The 24,859-nt window shown below is 43.3% G+C and overlaps 1 protein-coding gene across 4 annotated transcripts in view; it reads right to left on the bottom strand.

Annotated features, from left to right (window-relative positions):
- LOC124120273 (carbohydrate-responsive element-binding protein-like) overlaps nucleotides 1–24,859 on the bottom strand; it is a 50,418-nt gene that overhangs the window by 9,766 nt on the left and 15,793 nt on the right. The window contains exons 3-13 of one of the 4 annotated variants that reach the window (XM_046483055.2): nucleotides 24,422–24,495; nucleotides 21,713–21,838; nucleotides 19,000–19,198; nucleotides 18,157–18,246; nucleotides 10,688–10,782; nucleotides 7,456–7,935; nucleotides 6,644–6,767; nucleotides 4,416–4,654; nucleotides 2,979–3,087; nucleotides 890–1,008; nucleotides 399–527 (exon numbers count right to left, since the gene is read on the bottom strand). In XM_046483055.2, coding sequence (XP_046339011.1) covers nucleotides 399–527; nucleotides 890–1,008; nucleotides 2,979–3,087; nucleotides 4,416–4,654; nucleotides 6,644–6,767; nucleotides 7,456–7,935; nucleotides 10,688–10,782; nucleotides 18,157–18,246; nucleotides 19,000–19,198; nucleotides 21,713–21,838; nucleotides 24,422–24,495 — 1,784 coding nt within the window. The remainder of the gene's footprint in view (nucleotides 1–398; nucleotides 528–889; nucleotides 1,009–2,978; nucleotides 3,088–4,415; nucleotides 4,655–6,643; nucleotides 6,768–7,455; nucleotides 7,936–10,687; nucleotides 10,783–18,156; nucleotides 18,247–18,999; nucleotides 19,199–21,712; nucleotides 21,839–24,421; nucleotides 24,496–24,859) is intronic. The other 3 variants (XM_046483058.2, XM_046483059.2, XM_046483060.2) reach the window with 3 other exon arrangements.

The raw sequence follows: 24,859 nt of genomic DNA, 5'->3' as shown, positions 1-24,859 counted from the left end.
GCAGTACTAGCTGAGAACTGCAGTTCAATCTGACCAAAAACATAAGTAAAGCCACACATATTCAACAGAATACTGGATAAATGACTAGGTTCTTATATCTAACTTTTCCTCAGTGCTGCAGTGTTGGTTGTGATGAACACAAAAGGGTTAGCCTGAACTCCAAAATCTCAATGCAATATTTTCCTCTTATCCAATGAAACATTCACATTCTCAGAATATTTCATTGTGAGGCCTAACTTGTACAGCTATTCTTTGTACACAACACAGGATGCAAAGAAAGAAGGGATCTATGCAGGCAAGAGAGACCCTGATCTTCCAATCAGAGTCTTAGGGCTGAAGATTCAACCAAAGCATGTGCACAAACTGAAGAGGATTCAAGAAAATTGAATGATTCTCACATTGGGGTTTACCTTGAGATTACATCGCCGTTTCTGCTCAGCGGATTGGTGGGCCATCCGCCGCTGTTCGTGGTACTGCACCTTCTCTGGCTCAAGCCCAAACGATACTTCCACCTGTCCCGGGCTCATCTGAACATGGTGTAGGCAATGAGTCAAAGTTTCACGAGTATCACCCAACTTTCCACCAATATGTATGTTTGTTTGTTTGTTTGTTTGTTTGTTTCAGCACTCAGCAATATTCCAGCTATCCAAAACAATCCCCCAGGTATATAACAATCTAAACAGTCTGCTGACTGACTGAGTATGGTTTTACGCCGCTTTTAGCAATATTCCAGCAATATCACGGTGGGGGACACCAGAAATGGGCTTAACACATTGTACCCATGTCGGGAATCGAACCCGGGTCTTCGGCGTGACGAGCGAACGCTTTAACCACGAGGCTACCCGACCGCCCCTCTACCATATAGACTATCGTAGCCATGGTAACTTACCATGCCAGAGAGAGGCGACATGACGTCAGATAGCGGGGAAGGTGGTTGCCGCGGCGAGAGATCCAGCTGAGGGGATGGTGGACTTTGTGGCAAAGGACTGACTGTTAAGATATTAGCAGCTGGAAATATACATTAAATATTTCATTACACACACTAATGACCTAATATATAGTATTACGTCCACCTATCTGCCTACCCGCCACCACTAATTAATCAATTTTCATTATCTGATAAAAAGTACTGACCATGCCTATCCACACTGACTGATTGACAGACGAACACATCTAACCATTAGTATCCAGTATACTGTGCTAATGCCAACATCATAGCATATATCATATGTACCATACCAAGTCCCTTGGGCACTAAGAAAATCGACAAAGGGGTTCAATTGACCTCAGGCCTCAAAGTTTAAATTTTTACCAAGTAGCCATATGGCTACAAGTAGTTTTTTTCCAGGTAGCCAGTGGTAAAATCAAGAAGTCAAGCCAATATTGTAGGTAGCCAAAGGCATTTGAAATTATCTTTTATCAAAAAACTATTACATGTACAAGTCATAGCACTAGTCATGGCATTGTATATTAGTGGAAACTGTACTTGAGTTTGGTTATTTGTGACTCGAACAATGATGCAATTTATGTTACTAGATTATATAGGTATATCCTTGCTTATCCAATAAACTATCAACTAAAATAAAATACAAATTGCATTAATATTTATGTATTTCAGTTCATTGTTGACTTTAGGAGGAATTATTTGCGAGTACAATTAGTAGCAGACATGTTTATTTTTGTGTCTACATATGTGTAGCAATAGAAGTTAGTTGCCACAAGATATTTTTGAAGGTATCCATTTGGCTACCTCTGAATTTTAGACAGTAGATAAATTGAAATTTAGGTCGCATTGGCGACCATTTTAGTCGTAACTTCGAGGCCTGAAATCTGTTTTCAGAGATGGAGTGGTAGTGAACGTACTAAAGTTCAAATGTCAAGAAGCTAAAATGATAATGATTTATAGCCTTATGACACTGCAGTTTTAACACAAGAAAACACTGTTATCACTATCCCCCAAGATGAGGCACATTAGAATTTTGTTGGGTTCATATAGTAATGATATAGACAATAAAACAGTGTCCTATAAAGTCTTAAGAAGAGACAGGCACTTGGGCCGCTTTATGTCATCAGAAAAAAATATTAAATTTGAAATTAATACACACAAAAGGAGCCTTCTCTGGAAATAAATAACTCTGTCTTGATAAGTATCTCTTAGATAAGCTTCAGTAGTTTCTGAGAAAACATCCCCATTGCACACATATATTGCACCAAGTAAAATAACATGGATCACGGGCTGTAAAAAAATTATTTATGGGACCAATTTTCGAACTCAAATCTTGACAAGTGTCTCTTAGATAAGCATGCAAACATTCATTCAAGTTTCTGAGAAATCTTGTCCCCACTTCACACAGTATGCACTAACTTGAAAAGCATGGAGGAAGGGCTATAACTCTGTAAAAAAATATAATTGACAGGACCAATATTCTAATTTTTCTTAGTCTTGACAAGTATCTCTTAGATAAGCATGCAAACTTTCATACATGTAACTTCATAAGTTTCTGAGAAAACCTGTCCCCATTTCATTCAGTATACACTAAGCTGATGAGCACGGAGCAAGGGCCATAACTCTGTACAAAAATATAATTGACAGGACAAATATTCTAATTTTTCTCAGTCTTGACAAGTATCTCTTAGATAAGCATGCAAACTTTCATTCATGTAACTTCATAAGTTTCTGAGAAAACCTGTCCCCATTTCATACAGTATGCACTAAGTTGATAAGCACGGAACAAGGGCCATAACTCTGTAAAAAAATGAAATCACGATAACAATTTTCGAACTCAGTGGAGACCATGACCAGTAGCCTCAGTGTGTAAAATTTCATTTCTCTGACTTAAATAGTTTTTGAGAAACATGGCAAATGACGATGGAGTAGTGTCAGGTTAATTACTTTGAATCAGTTCCAGGTGAGAAGTGGAGACTGGTTGACCCAATGATTTAATCTGGTAACCATGGTAACAAGACCCTCCACTTACATGATTTTGGTGACATAGACAGCACATCTCTGGAGGAGACGGTAGAAATGGTGCTGAAAGCCTGACTGGCTGCTGCTATTAGAACACTGGTGGGGAAGCTGGAGGGTACCTGCAACAGACAATGATGAGAGACTCATTTACCTTTTACAGCACCTCACTAACAACTAATAAGACTGACATCGATATAATACAAAAGCAATGAGATTTGTCCTGGACCACCGAAAACTAATACATCAATTTCAAAACAGGTCAAACTATCCTGATAGCTAGTAAGGTTATTGGAATGTTAAAGGTTAGTCAGGAAACTCATTCGCATATGAACAATTCCGATCTGAATATTATGAAAAGACAATAGGCTGGGTATGTGATGCTTACCTTACCCTGTTGACTGATTGTGTGTGGCTTACCTTTGTAAGATCGATGGATAATCTGGATGACAAGACTGTGAGGCTTACCTTTGTAAGATCGATGGATAAACCTGGTGACAGACTGTGAGGCTTACCTTTGTAAGATCTATCGGTAGTCCAAGTGACGGACTGTGAGGCTTACCTTTGTAAGATCTATCGGTAGTCCGGGTGACTGACTGTTAGACTTACCTTTGTAAGATCTATAGGTAGTCCTGGTGACTGACTGTGAGGCTTACCTTTGTAAGATCGATGGATAATCCTGGTGACAGACTGTGAGGTTTAGCTTAGTAAGATCTATCGGTAGTCCAAGTGACGGACTGTGAGGCTTACCTTTGTAAGATCTATAGGTAGTCCTGGTGACTGACTGTGAGGCTTACCTTTGTAAGATCTATAGGTAGTCCTGTGACCGACTTTGAGGCTTACCTTTGTAAGATCTATAGGTAGTCCGGGTGACTGACTGTGAGGCTTACCTTTGTAAGATCTATAGGTAGTCCTGGTGACAGGCTGTGAGGCTTACCTTTGTAAGATCTATAGGTAGTCCTGTGACCAACTGTGAGGCTTACCTTTGTAAGATCTATAGGTAGTCCTGGTGACAGGCTGTGAGGCTTACCTTTGTAAGATCTATACGTAGTCCTGTGACCAACTGTGAGGCTTACCTTTGTAAGATCTATAGGTAGTCCTGGTTACCGATTGTGAGGCTTACCTTTGTAAGATCTATAGGTAGTCCTGTGACCGACTGTGAGGCTTACCTTTGTAAGATCTATAGGTAGTCCGGGTGACTGACTGTGAGGCTTACCTTTGTAAGATCTATAGGTAGTCCGGGTGACTGACTGTGAGGCTTACCTTTGTAAGATCTATGGGTAGTCCGGGTGACTGACTGTGAGGCTTACCTTTGTAAGATCTATAGGTAGTCCTGGTGACCGACTGTGAGGCTTACCTTTGTAAGATCTATAGGTAGTCCTGTGACCGACTGTGAGGCTTACCTTTGTAAGATCTATAGGTAGTCCTGGTGACGGACTGTTAGGCTTACCTTTGTAAGATCTATAGGTAGTCCAGGTGACGGACTGTGTGCTGGTGATAAGGAGCCGACTGCCACTGCGGGACTGCCGGGCGATGGACTGGATGGCTGTTTAATGTTGGCCCGTGTGGGATCAGCAGGGCGGATGGGTTGGTATGTGGTGGTACTGGACGATGTGGTGGTGGTGGTGGTGATCTGCCCTGACACAGGCTCCTTCTTTACACTGGTGATTATTGCACCTGGGTAGGTTCCTGCAGGGAACAGCAGGACAATGATACAGCATTCATTTCACAGTGTCACATTACAGCTATTATTTCTTTACTTTCTAATACATGTGGCTTCGGGGCGGGTATGTTTACTGTGAAGATATTGCCCTTTCATCCGCATTATAATTCATCAGTCTTTTCCCAGATTTAGAATCATTTTCAAAAGGAAAAATATAAACTTATTGGCATATGCAGTTTCTGACGAAATGTTTTCACTGGTTAGTGTATTTGTCAGTCAGTATCTATCGTTTACATTTGGGACATGTGACTCATTTGGCCTACTATCATTATACAGTGGTATAAGAGCTTGTACTTGATTGGTTATAATTTCTGTAATCGAAATTTAGATTGACCTATATTTCTGTCATAACAAATGTCTTCTGCAAGGCTACTAAATGGCCCAGTAGTGGTCATCTGTTTGTTTGTTGTTTAACGCCGCACTCAGCAATATTCCAGCTATATGACGGCGGTCTGTAAATAATCGAGTCTGGACCAGACAATCCATTGATTGACAACATGAGCATTGATCCACGCAATTGGGATACATTGACATGCATCAACCAAGACAGCGAGCCTGACCACCCAATCCCATTAGTTGCCTCTTACGACAAGCATAGTCGCCTTTTACGGCAAGCATGGGTTGCTGAAGACCTATTCTACCCTGTATCTTCACGGGCCTCATCTGCAGAGAAGGACACTAGTCAGACAAGGCATTTCAAGACTCTGTTAAATTTTTTTTTTTTTTTTTTCTAATGCAAATAGTGGGAAAGAGAGTAGGCATAAGTGTACAAATGCAACACCAGCTGTCAGTGACAAAAACGACACGTCGTTGAACCCCATTCTCAAAACTCCTACAACTGACAGTTCAACGCGAAGTGAACGTCTGCTTCAAGACAAATGGTTGTCCAGCTATCCCTGGTTAAGGTGACAAAAAGTTGATATTCTGTGAAACTTGCAGGAACATAACAAATCTAATTCACGAACAAATGGTACAAGCTTCAGAACAGGCACTCACACACAACATGCTGAAAGTATAATTGAATTGAGCTTATAAAACTATAAAAAGGATGCAGTATCATCAACATTATATCAGATTGTCTCTGTGGTGTCGTAGCTTGATCGGAAGGTCGGTGGTACAATTACCTGGCTGGGTTATACCAACAGACTTTAAGCTATGGTACTTGTTGTTACCCTGCCTGGCACTTGGCAAAAGGAGATAAAACAAGGACTGGTTGGCCGAAAGAGGGAATATCCACCCACCCACCACAGAAACAGGGAAGTGTCTATGATCTGGAACACTTTGGGCTTTCATCCCACATTAAGATTGCACACAGATAAAACTGACATAATGTTTATAGGTGTGTAAACCCAAGTAACACTTTTCATTTTGCAAACTTGAGCCATCTTCCCGAGGGAAGTGAGTTAACTGACTTATAAAAGTCCAGTTTCCACCCTTGCCGAACTAGGCTGGTATTATGGAGTTACATTTTGGCTGGGCTAACGAGTCTATGCATAGTCCAATCAAAATCGTGCACCGAAATCGAAATCCGGTTCGTAGAGTGTCATGCAGATTTCGGTCGACTGCAGGATTTGCAAAGCATGTGCACCGCCAACTCGTTGTCAACAGATATTTTCTAAATCTTTTCATGTTTTTAATCAAGGTGCTCACGTGATTTGATGCACTTCGCGATACAAGACTCGTTTTATCACAATATAGATCTTGATTATCGATCTGATCGTCTTGACTGGGCGCCACCGTTTTGTTAAAACAAATGCAAGTGGTACTAGAGGTGGAATCTGATTCGTCAATAGGAGAGGCATAGAAAGGACATAACTCGTAGTAGCCACTGGTGGCGCTACGATCGAGCCCAGGATTTCCAGCCTAGTTTGGCAAGGGTGGAAACTGGACTTTTAAAGTCAGTTAACTCTCTTGCCTCGGAAAAGATGACTTAAGCAAGCCATAACAGAAATTACCTTTAGTGAGTAGTTGGGCGAGGTATGTACTGTGCACTGAGGGGGACGATGAGGGCGGCGATGAACTAATAGGTGGGGCGGGAGCAATGATTCTGTTCTTCCGTGGTGTCTGAACCGGCTTTCCCTGAAAAAAATCATCATCATCATCATCATCATCATTTTCACAATTGATGCAAATTGTTCTACAATAGACCCCAGTGTTCAAAATTAAGCATTAAAGCCAAGTGACTGGTTATATGAAACAAAAATATATACTAAACAGTCCCTAATTCCTTTAGTACAGCAGTATTCCTTAAGGACCCCAGGACACCCCTAGTCTTAAACACGGGATCTAATAAAATCCCTGAAATAACAACCATCATTTTTGTCAAACCAAAAGAAGTTCAAGAACACCTGATAGTTAATCTATCACATGTGATTACTGGACATGTTTACTTTGGGGGCGCACACTGTTTTGTTTGTAATCATATGATTATTGGACAAGGTTACAAAGAAGAATGACACTGTCCTACACCGTTGGTGACCGTCATAAATGTTTGATGTGTAAAATAGCTGACCACCCTTAACACTGAACTTGGTGTGAAGCACTCAAACTAATGCTCAATTATATTGTTTATTGTGAGCTTTGTTATGTATGCCATTGTTTCCACCCATTAGTGAACCTGATACGACAATAAACTCCAATATGTCAAGACAAAAACGTTCCACGTTATAATGCAAGCAAGGGACACTAGTATTTTTCACATTATTTTATCCTTCCATAAATATCATGATTTACAGTAATTCTAACACAAAGTTCACACAACACTCACCTTTGGTATAACAAAACCATCTTTTTTCTGTGGCAAAAAATTCTGCTGCACAAACCCTCCTCCAACCCCACTTGCTTGAGGCTTGGTAGCAATACGCGGCACAGTATCATCTGCCTTTCTCGGTGAATCTCGTGATGACGCCACCGAAGTGGGAACAATATTAGCAGTCGGTAACACCTGTGCCACACGACGAGTCGAGGACTGCTCCATCATAGGCTGAGCCTTCACACTAGGTTTGTTCATGACACTACACTCCATAAAGTTGGTGTTCTGTCCAAACTGGTCGGTCTGTAGATCAACAATGAGGCCTGACTGACCCATCCCTGCACTGCTGTGCTGGCCAAATGACCCTGTGTTGCAAAGGGCCTGAGACAACTGGTAATCCAGGACCCCTGATGGGTCGGAGTAAGATTGCTGCTGCAGGGCTGCCAGTTGTTGCTCCACTGTCATACTAGTCTGCATCGGGTCCGAGTTGCTGGACTGAAATGAACAACAAACATCTATGCCTCTGTTCACACAGTGAGTTAGTCAGTGAGTGAGTATGGTTTAACGCCGCTTTTAGCAATATTCCAGCAATATCACGGCGGGGGACACCAGAAATTGGCTTCACACATTGTACCCAATGGAAATCGAACCCGGGTGTTCGGTGTGACGAGCGTACGCTTTAACAACTAGGCTACCCGACCGCCCCTTGTTCACACAATGAGTGAGTTGGATTGAATGCCGCTTTTAACAGTATTCCAGTTACATCACGACGGGTCAGCTTAACTCTTTCAACACCAGTCAACCAGAAGTGTTTACTGCTGGGACACCGAGTTCCCAGAGACTCTTGGGTGATAGATGAAGCCAACATTTATCAAAGAAAATACCTGCTTGTAAAATATATTTGCTACTACATGTTATACACCATTTGAAAGGTCTGATCCTATGGTTTATAAATATGAAAGTTATATTTTCAAATTATTTAAAATAATGCATTTACAACTTAATTAAATTCGTTGTAAATAAAAAATGTACGCTAACACGTTGTTAACATCCAGATTAAGGACCAAGGAAGAAAAAAAATGACGATTTTCGGCAAATATATGATTTCATAATATCCACGTACCTATTTCTGTTTTATTTTCATTGTTTACGTGATTGGAAAATCATTTTAAAAAGAATTATAAATAGTTTCTGTCATCACCCATTTCCCGATAACAGCGACTGTCCGCTCAGTAAAATGAAGAAATACCCCCGTTTTCTAGGTTTCGTATGAATAACACGTTCGTCGAAGAATGGCATGTGACACATCGCTGGAAAGCTTATTCCTTCATCTACACGCTCGTAGCATCGACTGGTTTTTTTTCGTAGTTATAACAAGCGATTTCATTGGATTAAAATTGGTTTCTAATGACGCTTTCTTGCTGAAATCTGCTACAAGTTTCGTGATTGGTCAATTTTGAGCACGTGACCTAAGGCAGCCAATCAAATTACAGCTGTGATACCAAGCTCGTGTTCGATAAATTACAGAAGTTTGCGAAAGAATTTTGTTAAATCGTGTTATTCTGAACGTTTTGAGCAGGAAATCACGATATATATTAAAAATATGGAACTTCGTGAATGTATCGTGCTAGGTTACGAGCTGTGACAAAGATTTTTCATGCATATATTTTTGCATTAAACATCGTGTCCGAGCCGAGAATTCAAGGCGACGAAAGCCGAGATGTCATTTGACTTACATTACACGCGATCGCACGAAAAGATGGAAATAATAACTTAGATGTAAGTTTGATTACTTTTAGATATATTTTTGTTGATTTTATTTATTACTTTGTATAATATATTTAAAGATTTGTTTAAAACGTCTTTATTTTCCTCTTTGACGTGTTCGATGTGGACCCGTTGTTGAAATGTGTGTCCGAGAATTTTATTTTCAATAACATCGCGAGAAATAGTGAATAATTTTTTAATTTAACGATAAAAAATGTTAAATTGAAATGGAATATGTATTTCAGACATTGTGAAATGTGATAGATTTAATAAATGAATGACATTACAGGTAGGTCCATAAAAATATATACTATTTTGACGTGACTACGGCTTGGCCGGATAACCGGCCTGCGGTGTCTGGGGACTCGATGCTTCTTGGCCGGATAACCGGCCTACGGTGTTGAAAGAGTTAATGTGGGAGGAAAGCCCGAATTGAGAGATGTTTACCACTTCGGTGAAACCCACGAGCACGGGTATGATGCTGACAAACCTAGAAATATAATCGGGGCAAATAGGGATTCTAACCCACAATCATCGGTTTCTGGCTTGTCTAAGGGGTGCAACTCTGCCCAGCGAATCGCGGCACTTTAGTTGACTGGGCCACCCTACCCCTTGTTCACACAGCAGTGAATGGGTACCCGGTAGGATATGGTAACTTGTTCATATTCTGATAATAAAATCTGAGTGCATACTGATCCATACAACTAATAGTGTAGCGCCGTGAGTATTCATTTGTTGGAATTTGGTGCATCATAAATGGACTTCTTCTTATTATTATTCTTTCTATTTTTTTATTCATAATACTTCGGTTTTCGGTTAATACTGATAGTCCTTATCTTATCATACAAATCATAGTTAGTGGATTCTCAATGTAAAGAATTAAAACTCTATTGCTAATCAGTAAATTATCTGTTTACTGTTTAAAGCCGCACTCAGCAGTATTCCAGCTATATGACGATGGCTTGTAAATCATTGAATCTGGACCAGACAATCCAGTGATGGATAATGTCAGCAACAATGTACGTCATCGGGGTACAATGACATGCCATCAACCAAGTCACTGATCCTGCTGCCCACCCGGAAAACTTGGTCATCTCTTAGAGTGAGTGAGTGAGTTGGGTTTAACGCCACTTTGAACACTATTCCAGTTATATCACGGCATGTCAACTTAATGTGGGAGGAAAGCCCAAAGTGATGCAGGTCTCAGACGTTTACCACTTCGGTGAAACCCACGAGCACGGGTATGGTGCTGACAAACCTAGAAACATAATTGGGGAGAATCGGGATTCGAACCCACAATCATAGGTATCTGGAGTGCCGAAGGGACGCAACTCTGCACAGCGAATCGCAGCGCCTTAGACGACTGGGCCACCCGTGCCCCCTCATCTCTTGGACCACCAGAGGTTGCTGTGGACCTATTTATACCTGGAATCACCACGGGAGGAGTATTCATGTATTTGTAATGAATCTCCCAACCTACCTGGATTGCAGACCCTGTGGGCAGGATGTCCAGTGAGCCAGTTGATCCAGACAGGAAGTTTGTCATCTGGGTCCGAGAGGAGTTCATAATCATGTCTGAAAATACATTCCAGTCCTCTAGAAAATTCATTGAGTATTTACTCACATGTAATCATTCTCAGTGGGTAGCCATATTTTTCTTCGGCTATTCAATATTTTCTTTCCCCCTTGGGTCCAGTTCATTGGGTATTTACAACCAATCAGATGACATTTTTAAAACAATTTGCCTTGAAATGCAGTCCATGGCTTTCTAATTTGCATTTGTCTCAGCGATATATGTTTGAGTTACAACAAGAGTTTGCCACTAACGTGGCTATATCCCCTGCCCCTGTTGCGGAATTTATGACATAATAAAATCTAAACTAACCCTAACCTTTTTTAACCGAGGGGGAACTTGTCAGGGAAATTGTAAAAAAATTTACAAACCTGTAGAGGTTATGAATTCTCTGATGAAATCCTCCTTGGGGCACTTATTGCATTTTCCTTGCTCAAGAAAATCTATATGACATAGTTGTAACCATTTTCCTTAATAAAAAATGTTACCACACAAAAAACTTCGTTTTTGTATGATATACGACCACCCTTACGGGGCCTCACCCCCAACGGCGCCTCACGCCAGGGGGAGCAACTCTCACCCAAATCACTTTCCATATGTCAAATGCTGACGGAATGTGGGGAGGTGGGTGGCCGTGCCCCAAGGAGGATTTCATCAGAGAATTCATAACCTCTACAGGTTTGTAAAATTCTCTTTCTGATTAAATCCTCCTTGGGGCACTTATTGCATCAAGACAGACTCCCAAAGATAATCTAGGAAGTGGCATCCGTAAGCAACAGGCGTAAATAAATACATCGTATTTGATTATTCAACAGAATAAAATATTGAGTTCAATAAATGGAACCAACCTTATCGTGAGGCACCACCGTCGAAAGGCGGGGGCTAGAGACAGGGCGTGGTCGACCATATATTATGATAAAGCCTGTTTTTGCGGCTTGTCATAAGTTGAGAACTCGAAACACCTCCCACCCCCCCACACTTTTTTGAACAAGTGATATAAGGGCGTAGATCACGAGAGACCATAACCAGCGCTGAGCTAGGCCAGAGGGTTCCCGAGGATCGAAGGAGTGCGTGCGCAAAATACGAGTATTATCGAGTAGTAAGGACTGATATTTATCGACCGCAGAAGATAAAATCCGGACCATTACTGAGCAGTATAACCGGAAGACTGTCTAAAATCTCGAATGCTCAATCAGCTAGAGATTAGAACTTTGCCCAATTCGGAGAACTGACTGACCAAACCGAGTACGCTAGCTTGAGTGTTTGTCGAGTTGGTAAGGTTTGATTCGGCTGGCTCCAAATAGCCGCGGAGCAGATCTGCTCAATGGGCAGAGCCGCGGCGTACGCTTTTGACGCAGCCACTGCTCTAACCTAATGAGCCTTCAACCTGGTAGGGGGGTCCCTGCCTGTAAGCGTATACGCTGTACAAATGGTTGAAACTATCCACCTCGAGATAGATTGTTTACTCGCAGGTGAGCCAACCTTCCTACCGCAGAAACAGCAAAATAGTTGGTTATCCTTACGGACACCCATATTTCTGCTGATATAGGCCTTGATAGTCGTGCGGACATCCAAGACATGAGCATGTCTTGCAGTGGTCCCCGACGAGGAAGGCTGTGATAGAGCAGGTAGCTCAATAGGAGCCGTTCACGTGGAATCGTGTGCGACCCTAGGACGGTAATAGTCCGGTAGACGAAAACTGACTGTCCCGGTGATATTTATCGACCCCATGGAAGACAGTTATTTTGGGATCGGCTGACATAACACGAATGTCGCCTACCCGTCTGCCGGACGTTACCACCACAAGGAACGCCGTCTCCCAGCTCAACAGCTGAAGAGAGAGAGACGACCGATCCCGAAAGGAAGTACCGGACAACCAATCGAGAATGATTGACAAGTCCCAAGGGGGACTGATCCTTTTTTTACTGGCGGTCGGATCCTGTCCACACCTGCTAAAAAGCGCTGCACTAATGGGTGTGCACCCAGAAGTGCCCCGTCGACAGGGACGTGAAAAGCTGCGATAGCTGTAGAGTACCCTCGGACTGTTGATGCGGCCAGGCCGTCATCTAGTCGCGACTGGAGAAACTCAAGCACGGATACGAGATCTGCAGAAAAAAGATCTGCAATCCCTCTATCGACACACCAGGGCGCATAGCAGGCCTATCTATCGTACTGAACGTTTGTCGAATCCCTCCGCGAAGCCAGTATTGTGTCTGCAACTCGTGCAGGAATACCGCTCTTCTGGAGGCGATTCCTGACAGTGGCCAACCCACCCATTGAATCCTGAGATTCGGGTGGAGGGCCCCGTTCTGGGATAGGAGGTCCGGTCGTAAAGGTAATATAACAGGAGGCTGAGCCAGAAACCTGAGTATTACTGGAAACCCACTCTGCGCCGACTAAAGAGGTGCCAGGAGCACAATTAGTCGCGCAGGCTGAGTGCCTAGCTGAGACTGGACCTTGGTGTCAGGTTATTTAACCCAGACGCAAACAGATCCACCTGTAACGACCTGTATAACAGGGAGAAAATCCCGAATATCCCCGGGTCGAGCCTCCACTCGTGAGGAGCGAGGATCCGGCAAGACAGAGCGTCCGCACGGACGTTGTCCACCCCCGGGAGATAAACAGGTAGCACCCTGATATCGTGAGAGTCGCACTATAGTAGGAACTGCCACGTCTTTCGTCGAAGCGACGGAGACGCCGTTCCCCCCTGCTTCCGGATGTAAGTCATCGCCGTTTGGTTGTCCATCTCTAGACGAACCACTTGGCCACGAAGCAGATCCGGGAAGCGTTGGAACACCAACCTGACCGCTCTCAGTTCTAGCACATTGATATGCAGTTTGATCTCCTGCTGGGACCATAGTCCCGAGGCAGTGTGATCATTCAGAACGCCTCCCCAGCCGGAGAGTGACGCGTCTGTTTGAACTGTGAGAGACGGAACGGGGGTGATTCCCGACCTCGGTCCCTGGAGGTGTGTAATGAGCCACTACGGAGTCTCGAGCACAGTCTCGAGATCTTCCGAGTTCGCCCAAAGTCGACGGAGTGCTTGTTGAATGGGACTCATTCTCAAGCGCTCCCGCCAGACCAAATCCACTGTCGCCGCCATGTTGTCCAGTAACTGGAGCCATGTACGAGCAGTGTGACTTGCGCTTAAGGGACTTGATATCTTGTGACAGAGATACACGTCCTCTCACCGTGTTGAAATTAGCCACTAGGAAGACTAGATTCTGAGTGGGGCTCAGATCTGACTTCTTGAGATTGACCATCCACCCTAGAGTGATCAGAATATCTATCACTTGTTGTGTAGCTATCTGACTCAGGGATTGCAATAGAGCTCTTAGTAACCAGTCGTCGGGGTACGGATGGCAGAATCGACCTTTTGACCTGGCCACTTGGGCGGGAATCAACATCAGCTTGGTGAACACCCTCGGGGCCGTGGAGATCCCGAATGGTAGAACCCTGAACTGATAACACCTCCCGTCGAAAGAAAACCTCAGGTATTTCTTGAACTCGGGGTGTATTGGTATGTGGAGATAGGCGTATTTTAAGTCTATTGACGTTAGCCATTCTCCTGTCTCGACAGTTGAGATCACTGTTTGGTGACTAGGAAACAAGTCGAGTAGAAGCCCTCGCTTTCCTGTCCCTCGGGACCCGGTTCGATCGCAGCTTTCATAAGAAGTGCGTCGACCTCGGCACGGAGGAATTCCGCCTTCTCTCGGGTAGCAGGCACCGGAGTGTGCTTTATCCCGGAAAAGTGGAGGAGCGGATGAGTTTTCCACTGAGGCAAATGGCCATCCCTTAAAATGGACGGGGTCCGGGGATTGTGATGTAACTGTCTCCCATTCCTTCAGGAATAGAGCCAGTCGGCCGCCTACGGGGACATCCGGCTGGAGGCAGTGGACACCGGCTGTCTGCAGTTCGATAACTTGCGACTGTGGGTTCACCCGGGGCTCTTCGGGCGCTAATGGGAACCCATCGTTCCCAGCCCCGCGAAAAAGCTGTTGGCCTCGACCAGCTGCCTTGCCCCGGCCCGTGCCTCTCTTGCTCCTCCCGGCGCCCTTATACCTGAAGGAAGCGGCGGCTTCCAAGCAGGTGTGGACGTCTGACCCGTGCGTTAGCGTAGGAGGGGACAATTGGAGAGGCCCGCTTACGCGGTTTTAACGCTTGGTACCTCCAACAAGGCCTTATGAGTCTTTGATGGAAGTATACAATTGAGCAGCCTCTCGGACCACCTGCTGAGCCCCAGGGAAGAGGGTGGCACCCTCTTATACGGCAAAGCAAGTAGGTCTTGGCGTGTGTAAGTCGAGTATTTAGATACCGACATCCACCGCCTGCGCATGCCCATAACAGCGCACATCATCTGCGAGGCACAGCTACGAATAGCGTCCCGCGCAAGATAACTGAACTTCCGTTAGTTGCGCGGCCAACTCCGAAGAGTCGGCCGGCCCCTCTCCCGCTAACTCCCTCTGTACAGCCGACAGATACGCGGAGTGTACGGACACACGGAGCTGTTGGCATTAATTATGATATTGCTCCTCGAAGCATATGTAAGCAGCCTTCAACTCCGCACCGCACACGGGAAAGGGGGGGCAACCGCCGGCCCTGCTTGACCTTATTCAAGTTGGGTGTCTCCGACTCTGGCATGGGCGCAGCCACCTGAGGCAGTACCTGGACAATCCTGTCCCGCACGTGTTTCTGCACCCGGCCCGAGGCCGAGTCCCGGTGCCGAGGTGCCGGAGGTTCAAGGGAACCCACCTGGCACTGGGCTAGGTATCCACTAGTGAAAGCCTTGGCCTCGGAAGAGGCGTCTGGCTCCGCTAGGGAAAATTGTGCGTCGGTAGTGCACGGGCCGGCGCTCGCCACCCCTTCGCTGGGGAGCGACCTAGAGCCAGAGCCGAAGCTCGGTCTCGGATCGTCCCCGAGACAAAGGGAACCAACCTGGCTCCGGGCTAGGTATCCACTAGTGGAAGCCTCGGCCTCGGAAGAGGCGTCTGGCTCCGCTAGGGAAAATTGTGCGTCGGTAGTGCACGGGCCGGTGCCCGCCACCACTACGCTGGGGAGCGACCTCGAGCCGGAGCCGAAGCTCGGTCTCGGATCGTCCCCGAGACAAAGGGAACCAACCTGGCTCCGGGCTAGGTATCCACTAGTGGAAGCCTCGGCCTCGGAAGAGGCGTCTGGCTCCGCTAGGGAAAAATTGTGCGTCGGTAGTGCACGGGCCGGCGCCCGCCACCCCTCCGCTGGGGAGCGACCTCGAGCCGGCGCCGAAGCCCGGTCTGAGATCGTCCCCGAGACCAAGTGGCCTGCCTCGGCCGACGCCGGGCATATCACAAGGTCTCGAAGCCGCGTCCGGCGCCGACAACAGGGAAGGCTCGGTCCGCATCTCCTCTCGGAGCTGAGACTTTACCTCCTCCATCATCGACGCCATCTGCGACTTAAGTAACGCAGAAAAGTCTGCCAAAGACAGTGCAGGAGAGGGTGCAGTGCATACTACGGGGACCCTCGAGTCTTCTCCCCCGGCCCCCGGAGAGAGAGCGGGGGAGACAATCTCGGCAGCTTTTTCACCCTTTTTAGATGGGGAGGGGGGGGATGTCTTAGTAGATATGATATCTACCCCCGCCTTTAATAGACCTCTTTAAAGTGGAACAAGTCAACTTGTCTCTTTTGGGGGGCCCCGGGGGGTAAAGGCAATGTCCTCCGCCAGACATATTAGGCAGCGTTCGTGCCTGTCTTAGAACAACCCGTACACAGTTTGAAGGTCTTGTAAACAAGACCGTAATTTCTGAGGTGGGCGGGAAGGTTTTCAACGTGTATCAGTGCGATATAAAGATCGGAAAGATACGTGCATAAATTGTGAAACTAGAAGCAAAGGCGTAATGTAGAATGCGATTTGTAACGCGATACTAATAGCCAATGTGTAGTATAATTATAACACCAAAGGGGCGTGTTACGCGCTAAGGTGTAAAACCCGTAAAAAAAAAGGTAAGTGTAGTTTATGAATTAACACACCATCTTGGGTTTTGTAAAGGAAAAAATTGTAGACCAATGCTGTATGATATAACAAAACCCCAAGCCGTTTCTTAATGGCCTTGGTGTTACATGGAACTTTATTACATGGAACTACAATATGGACGCCATTACGGCCATTTGAATTCAAAGGTACCGTTCACATGGCGTATTATTACAACTCTATAACTTCACAATGCGAGGTATTACGCCTTTGCAATGAAAGAAATGTACCATACATACAGTTTGGTCAGCCATGGTTCTTGTCGAACGATAGATTTCTCTTATTTTTGTCTTGTGTGAAAAATCAACAGTCTGTCTCTTACAGATGACATAAGGAAAGTGATTTGGGTGAGAGTTGCTCCCCCTGGCGTGAGGCGCCGTTGGGGGTGAGGCCCCGTAAGGGTGGTCGTATATCATACAAAAACGAAGTTTTTTGTGTGGTAACATTTTTTATTAAGGAAAATGGTTACAACTATGTCATATAGATTTTCTTGAGCAAGGAAAATGCAATAAGTGCCCCAAGGAGGATTTAATCAGAAAGAGAATGTAAGTTTGGAACCTAAGTCCATCTTGTTGCCATGGAAACGTAAAAAATAAACAATTTCTAAATAGCAAAAGGCACCAGTTCAGCATGTACCTGACAGACCTGCAAAGTTTCATGAAACAATATTGAACGGTTTCTGAGTTATGCTCCGGAAACGAAACGTGACGGACGGACGGACGTACGGAGCCCGATTCTATATCCCCCACCAATTTTGTTGGGCAGGGGATAATAACAAGACATTTTCAGTTTCAGGGCTTTATTCAGTGCAGTAGAGTTTATGTATACATGATGCCTGCATTCAACCAGGAATAAATACCTGAATTTAACACAGGCACGTAAGCCGAAAAGTACCTATTGAGTAATGAAGCAAGCAATTCACAATCAACTGGGTAAAGGTAATTTTATTTGCATATATTACGCAGATACTCAGCTTATCGAGAGCCTAGGGTCCCGTTCCACAAAACGATATTAGTGCTATGATGATTCAAATCCAATACTCAGACGGTGACTTACGTCAGTCGTAGTCATATTGTCGTCGAAAAGGACTTGCATAATTATCGTAATTTTCTCCACTTTGGAAGTAAGCTTGATAATGGTCACATCTACAGTAAAATACGTTTATATATAACGAACACGCTTATAACGAACTGACCGATATAACCTACTTATTTTTTAGTCCCGGCCATTTGTTGTATATATGCTGTATATATGATTATAACGAACTAAGGTTATTACGAAATAATTTTAGAGGTCCCTTTGAGTTTGTTATAACCATAGTTAACTGTATCTTGTAATTCCCCCCCCAAAAAACAGTCCAAGGTAGACTCACCATGCACTGTGTCCACATCCATGAAGTCCTCAAGATTGGGTTGCAGTTGAATCAGCCCAGGCTGGATGAGGTCAGCACAGCCCAGCTGAGCTGTATAGACAAGGGCATAGGAACATAGATGTTGATGTATGCGTACATGGAGTATCACACAGGCTTTCCAAACACATCATCAAAACCGAAGAAGTGAAGGGAATGGTATTTTACACTGCCGAACATTATTCCAGCCATATCATGGCAGCCTATTATAAATAGTCAAGTCTGGCCAGGAAAATCACTGGTTGGCTGCCTAAGCAATGATCCACAGGGAACGTGGCCTCCAGTTTCCAATCCGAGGATGGCGTTCTGAGGACTTACTCTGCCTCGAAAGAAAAACAAAAAGTTAAATTCCTTCATCTTACTGTACTGATGAACTAACTACAGGCAGTCAGAACACTTCCGCCTGCAAAAAGGGCACCATTAATCTTATGGTCACAGTCAAATGTTGTAATCCTTCCTGACCATACAATATTCTTTGGGAACTGGGATTTTTAAGCGGCAGAGTATCTATTCAGTTACTGCTTCAAAACAGTATGTTTCGATGAAAAGAGAAAAACTTTTTTTTCAACTAAATATACATTTTTTCAGGACATCCTGCATGTCCAGCAAAATATTTATTCTTTTCAGTTTTGTCATTTAAAAAAATGTTTTTTCTGAACATCTTTTTTTTTCCACCAAGATTTCCCAGGCTTCCCTCCTTCCAGAAAACAAAATGGCCAATGCCGCCAAGATCACATTTGTTACATGAGCTAAACATCTAGATGTTTTTCCTACAATTGAAATGCACATATTTTTCTATCCACTTACACAATTCACGGGGATTGGGAAACTGAAATGGTTCTTTCAGTGATGAGAAAAGATTATCTGTGAAATCCATCTCCTCAAAATCATTCGTGATGAGTAAGTCAGTGGCCGATGGTTGAGACGGTCGGGGGATCATTGTCGAATCTTTTACCCTTTCCAGCAACTCAGCGATAGTTGCCACCTGGCAAGGGAAATCATCATCCTGTAATCCATATTAGTAAAGGTTAAAGCATGCAGGGTTAGTAAAACATACTACACTAAGGGTTATTAGTTGGATTGTGTGAGTGAGTGAGTGAGTATGGTTTTATGCTGCTTTTTACAATATTCCAGCAACATCAGGTGGGGAACACCAGAAATGGGTAGCACACCTTGTACCCACGTGGGGAATCAAACCAGTTCTTCGGCATGATGAGCGAACGCTTTAACCACAAGGCTACCCCACTTCCCCATAAGTGAATGAGTGAATTGTGTAGGACAGTGCAGGAAACACAATTTCAGTTATCTCATGAATAATGCAATCTAGGCCTGACAAACCAGTGATAGATAGTATGAGCAACCATTCACATTGTCAAGGTACGGTGACTCACAATAAGCCAGGTCAAACAAAGTTGCATAAAGTGAGTGAGTATGGTTTTACCCCGCTTTTAGCAATATTTCAGCAATATCATGGCGGGGGACACCAGAAATAGGCTTCACACATTATACCCATGTCGGGAATCAAACCCGGGTCTTCGGCATGACGAGCGAACGCTTTAACAACTAGGCTACCCGACCACCCCAAGTTGCACAAAGAAAGTTTAAAGGTTTACGAGTAAGATTCTTAATACAACTGTACTCCCATTTCAACCAAAGTCCTGGCAAATAATGCAAACACTTAAATGTTTGGAAATTTCCTCAATAACAAAAGGCACCAGCTAGGCTCTTGCCTAATGTGCATACAATGTTTTACAATGGAATGAATAATGGACAGACTGAAGGATAAGTCCATTTCTGTACAACATTTGGATGAGGGATAATACCGTATTCGAAGTAATAAGCACCCCACTCTAATAAGCGTCCACGGTGATACTTGCTAATATATTGGCAAGTGAACAATCCCAATTAGCACCCCTTCCGATTTATCAATGTACATAAGACTTAAATTCATTCGTGTATAATACACACTCGTGTGTTATATGCACCCTTAATTATGGGCAATATAAATTCTGGAAAAATATATCTGTCGTATATAAACATTTCAGGCTGTTAGCATAAACCACGAAATTATCGATAATTCAACAAAAATAAAATTCTAATAAGAGCCCCGTATTTCTAATTTTGAGAGCGCCCTGGGCACTTATTATGTAGAATACGGTATTCAAAAATTAAATAGAAACTTTTTTGTAAGCATGGTTAGAAAGGAAAGGCAAAACCTACAGTGTTATATGTTTTACATTTGTTGTCATCTATTTTCACACTATCAGCTAATAAGTTTGTTTAAAGGTTGTTAGTAAGCTGTGATAGACTACTTGCATTAATAGCAATGAGGTTACTTGCATTAAAAGCCATGTGGCTATTTGCATTAATAGCGATGAGGTTACTTGCATTAAAAGCCATGTGGCCCACAGGTTACATATGGGCATGAATTACCAACCAAATACTAGCTCCTCTCATAACAGGAGAGGTGAGGTGAAATGGGGTTTAACGTCGCGTCCAAGATTATTGCACTTATATAGCGACGTGCATGCACATGTATGTGTGTGTGTGTGGCTGCTTGTACTAGTCCGGACTGATGCCGATTTATAGTGCTAGCACACTGAGATACCATGCCGCAGTTTAACATGAATACCCCACTCAGACACAGTATACTGACTCAATTCGACCAGTCCTTGTTTTAGCCCCTTAAGGCAGAGCGCCAGACAGGGAAACAACAAGTTTTGGTAACGTCTTTTGGTATGACGCGGCTGGGGATCGAACCCCCGACCTTCCGCTCTCCGGGCGGACATTCTACCATTAGACCACAGAGGCGGTCTCCTCTCATAACAAGAGTGAGTGAGTGAGTATGGTTTTACGCCGCTTTTAGCAATATTCCAGCAATATCACGGCGGGGGACACCAGAAATGGGCTTCACACATTGTACCCATGTCGGGAATCGAACCCAGGTCTTCGGCGTGACGAGCGAACGCTTTAACCACTAGGCTACCCAACCACCACTCTCATAACAAGATACTTGGTGACAACATATTACATATACCGAGTAACTTTGTCAACATCTACTGAAAATATCAACAGAATGTCATGATCATGACAATCAACATTGTTTTAAATTGCAATTCTGTAATTCACATCAAAAGTACATTATTGTTGGTATTAGAGATATTCTGACAGATCAGACGAATGTGAGTGAGTGAGTGAGTATGGTTTTACGCTGCTTTTAGCAATATTCCAGCAATATCACGGCAGGGGGACACCACAAATGGGCTTCACACATTGTACCCATGTCGGGAATCGAACCCGGGTCTTCGGCACGACGAGCGAACGCTTTAACCACTAGGCTACCCGACCGCCCCAAGACGAATGTGAACAGAGACGTGGCTAAGACATTGTTTCATACAGTTGAGCCACTTGTAAGAAGAGGCATAGCTAACAAATTTGTGGGTTGCTTCCTATTCAGCCACTGATGCTACACTTCATGTTTAATGCAGACATGACTTGGACATCGAAGGGAGCTAGGTACCTCTTGCATCTGGGAGTCTGGAGGGTTCCTAGATACTCGCTCCTTGAAGTACCGCCTCCATTTCTTGTACTCGGCTGTGACAGTGTCTAACCGTCTCTTCCAGTACTTGCCCTCCAAGACAACAGCCTGGAAATATACATGCCAATTGCTAAATAATTCACATAGTGATGCAGTGGTCAGCTTGAAAAATCTTGTTTCAAAAAATTTAAATCCCAGAATTTCTTTCGTAAAGCCACAATTATAAATATAAATCTAAAGATCGGAATACATAATGTCAAGGTATCCTTTGAGCGTAGTTCAATGTTAATATTCTTGTGTGTTATTACTACCACTTACTTCTGACAGATATTGCTAATGTGCTAATTGCTAAATCTCTCCCTTGGACAACCCTGCACAAATAGGTATTTCCAGAGAAGTAACATTGGACTAGATTCTTCCCCATCAGGAGATTTTTGCCTACCCAGCAGGGATTGACTTAGGTCGTGATTCTGCGATATTCTCGCATAGTTGTCGTAAATATCGCATCAACATTCAATCAGCGCGATTGAAAATCACGTAGATCTTTCAATAGTTTTATCAGCATTAACACTCTCATTTTCACCTACAAAAACAAAAAATGTCGTATTGCTGAATAAATTTATCTACGGTACCTAAAAATGTCACTAAAAAACTTACACGCTAGTTTATTCAATCGTCAAAAGTTGTCAATCGAAACAGCGATTTGCATACTCGCAACATTGCATGCTATCTCTTACTGTGCATAACCGATTCCTACATCACTGCATGGAGTTTTGCATCAGCTGACAAATGTGGAGTGAGTAATATTAGATTTGAACACACATTGTCGGAGTTTGATAACTACAGATTGTTGTCTCCTGCATGCCAACAAAATGAACAGCTGATGGTGGTAAACATGCCTCCTAAACGATCTATAATTGTCCTCGCGAAAACTTCCCTATTAAGTCGACAATGAACAGAAATACATAAATAATAGTGTAGTTTCTCCTAAAGTAGACAATGAACAGAAATATAAGTCGAATGTAATTTTTTGTTAATGCTAATGCTAATATTTTTAAAAACATGTATTTGCAGTGGAATAATTAATGTTCGAAAACAGGATATCCAAGGATATATCCATATAATCTGATAATATTACTTTCAACATTATTTGAGTCACAAGTACCAAAAATCAAATAGTTTCCCCACTGTGTGAAGATGAAATATCTCTGAAAAATTAGCAAAATCTCATCACACGCCAAAAAATCTCTTTGCCCAAATCTCTCATAGTTAAAACTCTCCAGGATAATCCCTGACCCAGGCCAGTTTTATATCACTCAAGCCAGTTTTATTTCACTCAAGCCAGTTTTATCTACACAAGACAGTTTTATCTACTCAAGCCAGTTTTATCTACTCAAGCCAGTTTTATCTCACTCAAGCCAGTTTTATCTCACTCAAGCCAGTTTTATCTACACAAGACAGTTTTATCTACTCAAGCCAGTTTTATCTACTCAAGCCAGTTTTATCTCACTCAAGCCAGTTTTATCTCACTCAAGCCAGTTTTATCTACTCAAGGCAGTTTTATCTCACTTAAGCCAGTTTTATCTACACAAGACAGTTTTATCTCACTCAAGGCAGTTTTATCTACTCAAGCCAGTTTTATCTACTCAAGCCAGTTTTATCTCACTCAAGCCAGTTTTATCTCACTCAAGCCTGTCTTTCCTCTCTCAAGTGGGTTTTTCAACATCCAGCTAAGCTTTTCCCCCATCAAGGTCAACTTTCTTCCCTCCAATTGTTACTTGTAACACCATGTATAACATATAACTTACATCAAGGGCTACATATAACAAGGGAAGTTCCTACAAAGCAAACAGTGATATGCAGATTTTTTCTCTATCACAAAACATAGCATAAAGACGTTCATATGTCATTGCACAATGTGTCACACATGACTTATTTCAAATAATGCGAGTATGTGCATCCGGGATATGTATATATATTCAGACACATACAACACTGTTCCTTTTGAATTATTTCACAGCTAGGGTTGAAACGAGTTCAAATTTACTACCCGGGTACCCTACCCCCTATTACCCGACCCTACCCGGGTACCCACTGTAGGTCCCAAGAGATACAAAATGTCTGATTGGGAATTTTTTTACCACAGCACTTGCAAAACGTATTTAGATACATGTATCTCATGATCTGGTCATGCATACACTGAAGTTGACTTAAGTTATATCTTCATTCAAACATATGAAAAGTCAGAAGGAATGGGTGCATAGTTGCATAGTCAGAAAGAAATGCGAACATTAGTGACTTGTAGTGTTACCATAGACTTCTAGATAATTTTTGTCTTTAAACAATAGATCACGTGACTAGCCACGGGTCCGGGTAGTCCTGCTCAGTACCCACCCGACCCGGGTACCTGAGTTACCTGTCCCAGCCCTATTCACAGCACATGAATAGGATCTTCTGGATCCTCAACTCCTCACAAGATCCTGATTTCAAATATATCTGATGTCAACACTTGTATCCTTGTTGCTAACTCTAGTTATACCTCACATTCAGCAAAGCAAATAGATGTTGAAAGCCATCGGGAAATATTATGCATAGTGGTGGAAATCAGAATATGACATCATGCATTTTAGATTGAGATGTTGACATCACGGAGATGATCGAGACGACAAGATATGTGGAGAAATTACTTACCTCGGGTTTTGTGTGAATGTCGTCTGACAATGGAGTCGCAAACTGGCAAACATTGGGAATTTTCCGAAAAACATCTGAAAAACATAATTATGTTGATAAATCATAAAATACAATTAGGCTGAAAAAATCATGATCTTTAGATCAGCGGTGATAACTTGAAAACAGAGTGATGGACAGCGAAATACAACTTCACATTTATCATTCAACCATTCATAAAATGGTCTGTGATCACAGTTCCTGCAGTCTGTGGCATGCCTAAGGGACATAACTCTGCACACCAAATTAGGGCTCCTTTGTCTACTGGGCCACCCATGCCCTTGGAAATAAACAAGAGGACGAAGTCAACAATATCCCTCGGAATGGTAAATACTTATCGTGAATACATCAACCAGTCATACTGATTGCATGTCAAATGTAAAGATATCAAAAGACACCCGT

The sequence above is a fragment of the Haliotis rufescens genome, unplaced genomic scaffold, assembly GCF_023055435.1.
Source record: "Haliotis rufescens isolate VD_foot unplaced genomic scaffold, xgHalRufe1.0.p SCAF_38, whole genome shotgun sequence".
Classification (NCBI taxonomy): Eukaryota; Metazoa; Mollusca; class Gastropoda; order Lepetellida; family Haliotidae; genus Haliotis; species Haliotis rufescens.
This window is presented reverse-complemented; position numbering and strand designations above follow the sequence as displayed.